At 35.3% G+C, this 6000-nt stretch overlaps 1 protein-coding gene across 2 annotated transcripts; it reads right to left on the bottom strand.

Annotated features, from left to right (window-relative positions):
• Positions 1–2035: 2035 nt before the first annotated feature.
• On the bottom strand, positions 2036–3874 carry LOC118052372 (dof zinc finger protein DOF3.6). Of its 2 annotated transcripts, XM_035063338.2 has the most exons (3): positions 3608–3874; positions 2502–3426; positions 2036–2405 (listed from the first exon to the last, which is right to left on the bottom strand). In XM_035063338.2, exons 1-3 carry the CDS (start codon positions 3656–3658, stop codon positions 2341–2343), a joined length of 1041 nt encoding a protein of 346 aa, XP_034919229.1. In that variant the 5' UTR covers positions 3659–3874; the 3' UTR covers positions 2036–2340. The 2 variants fall into 2 exon arrangements, with proteins under 2 accessions (XP_034919229.1, XP_034919230.1); XM_035063339.2 differs by having other exon boundaries at positions 2036–3426; positions 3608–3872.
• Between the last annotated feature and the right edge of the window lie 2126 nt (positions 3875–6000).

The following is a 6000-nucleotide window of genomic DNA, read 5'->3' as shown; positions in this document are numbered from 1 at the left end:
GTCATGTCCCAATCTTTCAATCGTGTGTGGGTTCAACTTGCCATCTTTATCTTCCCCTCTATATCAAAATCTCTAAGTGAGCACACCGGTCTAATTTATTTTCCTCACAACTCTTTTGTTCTACTTACTGTATAAACAATACCATGAAGTTAAGTTTTGAGATGTAGACAACAAACTGTTGATGTAACTTACCTTTGTCTTTTAGTGTTTATTATTTTTACGAACATGCATTGTGAGGTATGTACGATTTTTTTCCTTACCTTTAATTTTTCTAAACCTATATTTGGATAACTTAATTTCAAATCGGGTCTCTAATCACTGAGTCCATTTTCAATATTATTTAATTTTTAAAACATAAAAAAAATCATGAATGTTGCGCTCTTGGAGAAGAGCGCAACCTTCACAAATTTGAATGTTCAAAATTTGGGAACTAAATTGTCTAAATGAAGGTCCAAAATTCGAACATTCAAAATTTATGAAGGTTGCGCTGTTTTCAACAGACAAAAGTTTGGACATTCAATTGTCTCCGCTTTTCTAGTTTGTTTATCGCTTCTTTTATTAGTGTTATTTAAAAAAAAAAAAAAAAAACTTCATATTCACAACTATCATTACCAAAAAAATTAATAAATACAAATAAAAATATTGATGAATTGGTAAATTTTTTTTTTTTAGTTTAACGTGGTGTCCGGGCCAGCTTGCGCGCACCTCAACTAATTCCACAGATCCTTAAGTTAACGACCATGTAAGTCTCCAGTGGCCATCATATGAGTAACCTAGAGCTCGAACATGAGATAAATTTTAACATTACACGTGGCATCAACAAAAAAAGTTAATCCTATATGTCATCGCTTGGATTTCCTACCTCCTTCCTCAGATCTTCTTCTTCTTCTTATATATGTTTTTGTTTTTTTTTTTTCCTTCTCGTTAAGCTATACATCCTCACTTAGCGACATTACTATCGAGAATGTTGGGATCATCACAATCTCATCAATATACCTCACATTCAACCGACCAAAAATACCCCACATCCTCGATCACTGTTTCACTCTCATGAGAGAGAAAGAGATAGAGAGTGATCATTTGCTTTTTTTAACATATTAGGGATGCCTTTATTCCTTGTTGGTAAATATCATTGGTTATTGCAAAAGCAGATCCAAATCCCAGATTCCAATATTCTATATATATATCTCTTACACTAAGATGAAAACCCAACAAAGATTTTTAATAATGGCAATCATAATCCCCATAAAACACGGCTGAGATTATCAGCATGAGATTATATATATATATATATATATATATATATATATATATATATATTTGATTAAACAATGCAGTCACTAAGGTTATGCTTACCACAGGGTTAATAAAAGTAGGGAACAAAAATCAAACAAAACTTGAAGAAGGTCTAGCAGTTTTTGTGCGTTCTTGCACAACTTTTGACTGTGTCTAGAGCCTAGAAACTGCAGCAGTCTTACGTTAGTTTTTTGCAAACAAGATCCGGGAATCCTATTCTAGATAGGGTGTCTATGCATGGATTTGAGTGGAATTTTGGCGTTTCTTTAGTTTCTTCTTGTCCATGTATATATATCCAGCTCTACCACTCAGAGTTTCTAACAGGCACGGATACAACAAGTAAGTACTTCTCATATGGCGAATCACCCATAATTATATAATCATTTTCAGTCAAGTACGTCCACAACCTTCCAAAAGGATATCATACCTCCCTCCCTCTTAACACCCACTTACTCACTTTTCTCAAAATCCGGGTAATTGCTATTACCCACAAACTATCTGAGTTTAATTTGGGATATCATCATGATGATTTCCTTTTAGCATTAAAGATGGATTCGATTATAGAAACTTTATCACGAGGACAAGCTGGGTGCATGGACAGGACGCAAATGATACTGGTTAGCATTAAAAAAAGAATACCATGAACACATCAGCTTACAAAATTCGGCGATAATACTGAAGATCTAGAGAGAAGAAAGAACAATTTTCAGATATTGAAAGAAGAAGGAATAGCGCAAAATATAGAAAATAAATTCACATATCATCTCAAGGAAAATACCTTAGTACACTGCATATATAGATAGGCCAATTATAATAGTTTAAGCCATTCATGTCAGATATCCAACTCCATGGAAACATATACCCTAAATTTGTAACACAATCCCATAGAATACAAGGAAAAAAATGCCAGCAGAAAAATAAACTTCAAGACTAGAGGCCTACCATTTCTAAGTTCTTGAATTCAGTAGATCGTGAGTAGACAAGTTCTTTGATCCATCCTTCTCGTGGCTCAACTTAAAGATTTTAGTGATTGAACTTGCGAAGTTAGGATAATTGATTGAAACTTGAAAGTTCTCTTTTATCTTCAAGCTGATTACTCTTCACTGAACCTGTGGTAATACAATAGAAAACACCAAGATTGGGTGGAGTTTTGGACAGAAAAACACATCAAAATCATAATAGATGGCTTGTAGAAGAAGTGAAACCAGGAAGATCAGTCCATGCATTGTTTCCACCCCAGAGCTGATCAATTCCTGAGATACCCAAAACGTTTTTCGATAAATTCAGCCTTCGATTCTCTTCCTTTTTTACTGTAGCTAGGTGAGTAGCCCCAGTAGTACTGTCCAACGGCTTGGACCGAATCTGACCGGCATAATTTGATGATTCAATCCCTCCACCCTCAAATGAAAACAAACCACTCGGTGGTTCCATATTAGACAAGAAAGGAAATTGCTGCAATTGTTGTTGAACTTGTTGCAATCTCCACTGCTCAACTAGCCCACTAGATAAAATAGACCCGGCAACACCATTTGAACTAGTACTACTGCCAATCTGAAATTCTACACCATCACCTCCGCCAGCTGTTACCCCTATTGAATGCTGAATTCCACCAAAATCTAACCCAATATCTGCGGAATTGTAGTCGCCAAGATGATGCAACGGTGGCAAAATCTGCAGCTGTGGTGGTGGAGGGGGCATGTGCCCTAGAATATCAGCAGTGCAACAATTAGAAGCAAGTCCGCCACTTGAGCTAGAGACTGCTTTAATTGGAAATTTTGATCTACCGCTTCCTTTGCTCCTTTTATTCCTTCTACAGCCACCGCCAACAGGCACGTTCCTTAGTGCACCTCCACTAGTCCAATATCGCCTGCAAGCCTTGCAAAAGTGGCGAGGCTGGGAGAGGCTGTAATTATTGAAGTAACAGAATTTGGTATTTGTTGATTCACATCTTGGACATTTAAGGGCTGTTTCAGGTAGTTGAATCTTGGCTAGCCTGGCTCGATCAGTCATCGAGCCAGGCCTGAATGAACCTGTGCTTCCATCACCATAGCCACCACCTGGAGGTGGTGCCGGCTGAGGTGGAAGTTGAGGGTTTTCATTTCCGGCTCCTGGAGGCTGATTATTAGGTTGCTGCAAAAGATCAAAAATAAATAGAGGAAGAAAGAAATCAAATATTTAGTATATTCAGGAGGAGATAAAATAAAAGGTGTAGGACAGGAATATTATTTATCTTTGTAATTGCTTTTTTGGAGAGGAAGCTGTATAGTCAGTTGCAAGTAGAGAGAGAATTAAGAGGGAAAAAACCTCCTACCTGTTGCCAATTGCGTGAACCTAGATAGGCTGGAATGGATGAGAAGGCCATGGTGCTTGAGCTTTAATTCTCTCTTTTGTAAAGGTCGATAGGGTTCTTTTTTGGGAGATATGGTGGAGAATCACATCAAGAGAAGGGAGTTGCAGAGAAAAAGAGAAGGAGATGGAAAGATAAAGGAGGGTTCTGTGTGTTTATTTATTTTAACCATCTCCCTCCACGAAATTCTCTCCTTTTCTTTTATTAAATTTCTTAAATAAATCAAGGTTAGGGTTTCAATGCAATGCAATGAGATTAATTTTCTTATCTTAACGTGTAAGCTTCTTTTGACACTATGCGCTTTTAATTTACAGTGTCCCTCTGCTGATCAGCCCACATATGTAAAGTGATTAGTGGCCATGCAGAGAGAGGAACCCTAAGCGAAGTTTCATATTGCATTATATCCTTTTTACTTAAATATAATAATAAAAATATCAGAGAACTAAAAAGCTAGGAAAAGCAGGTCTTGGTAAGGGCATCCTTGCTGGAAGTGTCACTGTCGAATTTGCCTTTATTTTCTTGGGTTTGTCTGCAGCGGTTTTTCTTTTTTACTGTTATTTTTGCATGGAAACTTTTAGTGGTTTCTTTTTTTCCTTGGGTCGCCTATTAACGTAGATTCTTGTCACCGTGCCCTTTACACGTTTCTTGTATTGCCATTCACATCCAACAACCACGAGGGAGGAAATGGTTGGTCCTCAAGCCCACACAGCTCCCCCACAGTGTCTTGCCACATGCGTGCACCGAGGAGGTTGTTTGAGGAATCACGTAAATCATATAATTTCTACTCTAGCTCGTCTCCTACATTTCCACCATCGCTGTTATAAAGCGGAATATTAAAAACATTAATCAATTGATCATATACTAAAGAATATGACCATCACAGTCACAGGTATTTCAAACACAGACGTAGCTTAAAAGTAGTTTGGTATTTAATTTTTTAAATAAAATTTTGAGTTCAAGTTTTTTTATGAATCACATCATTACTAGCAAAGTTTTACTTTTTAGTGAGCTATCCCACTTGATGGGATTAGTCAGAGTTCAATAAAATTCCAAATACATCATTCACTAAAAAAAAAAAAAATGTTCTGTCATGTTTTTAAGAATATTAGAAAATTAACCTATTTCTGTTCCATATAATTCACTCAATCGATTCTTGTGATATTTATTTTAAATTGGTAAATCATTTTTTTTAATATTCCAATCAATTCGTTCGACAACAAAATCTTAATTACCAGATTCTTGTCACATTCTATAAAATGGAATTCTGACTGTAATTGAAAAGTTCATGCATAGCATCGCAATATCACACTACTAACCTGTTTTCTTTGTTTTTTGGCTGAATCAAAGAATAAAAGTCAAATTGTGCCTTGCATGACGAGATCGAATTAGTCAAGAATGATATCTCACGATCTCTAGAAGGGGCATTACTGAAATATATAAAACTTTATGGGTATTTATTGTTCCTGAGGATTCGCGACATGGAGCAATATAATTTCATCACATAAATTCGTTTTAAGATGTCCACATTTAGACATCACTTATTTATCAATTGGATGAATTGATCTATAACATTCTCTGAACTTTTAGCCAGACAAACGCTCTTTTTAATACTTAAAATTCTTGATTTTTTTTTATTTATGCACGATAATTCTTAATGTCATCACTTCGTTAATTAGGTTTCTAATACTCATTAACAAACATAATCTCCCATGTACAACTACAAATTCGTGGCATATGTTCCCTATTGAAAACAAAAAAAGACTACGCAGCCATCGCGTAAAGGTTAGTTTGTTGCTGGATAAAATCACGTACTATGGAGGGGTAGTATTTGTTTTTTTTTTTTTTTAAAAAAAATAAAAATGTTACAGGAACAAGATTTGGGATTTAAATTTTTTTGAAGTTCTGTCTTATTTTTTTTTCAAGACTGAAGAAAAACATCTAGCAAACATTTAAATATATACAATGTCCTGTTTGGTGTTTAAAGATTGCGATAATAACAAAATTTGGCATAGAGATCATTAATTAATTCGAAAACAATTTATTGAGGAGCTAGTGATGCTCACATTGAGCAGGCTTCACCGAATTAAATTGTAAACATAGCATAAATAAATTGGAAACTGAGTAGCTAGGAGTGTATGCATCTCAATGTAGACAAAGACCACGTTAATCATAATTTCTGCCAATCAAACAGATCACTCACTTGGGCGCTAATCACGGCCTTTTAATTATAAACAGCTGAGTATGGATTGGAATATTTCCCTTTTTAATGAGAAGATATGTTCTGGTTAGTGAAATTATACAGATAAAAAAATAAAGAAATTCTTGTATTTTAGTATTAGGAAAATAGAAGAGTTATC

This window comes from Populus alba, chromosome 8, assembly GCF_005239225.2.
Source record: "Populus alba chromosome 8, ASM523922v2, whole genome shotgun sequence".
Lineage (NCBI taxonomy): Eukaryota > Viridiplantae > Streptophyta > Magnoliopsida > Malpighiales > Salicaceae > Populus > Populus alba.
This window is presented reverse-complemented; position numbering and strand designations above follow the sequence as displayed.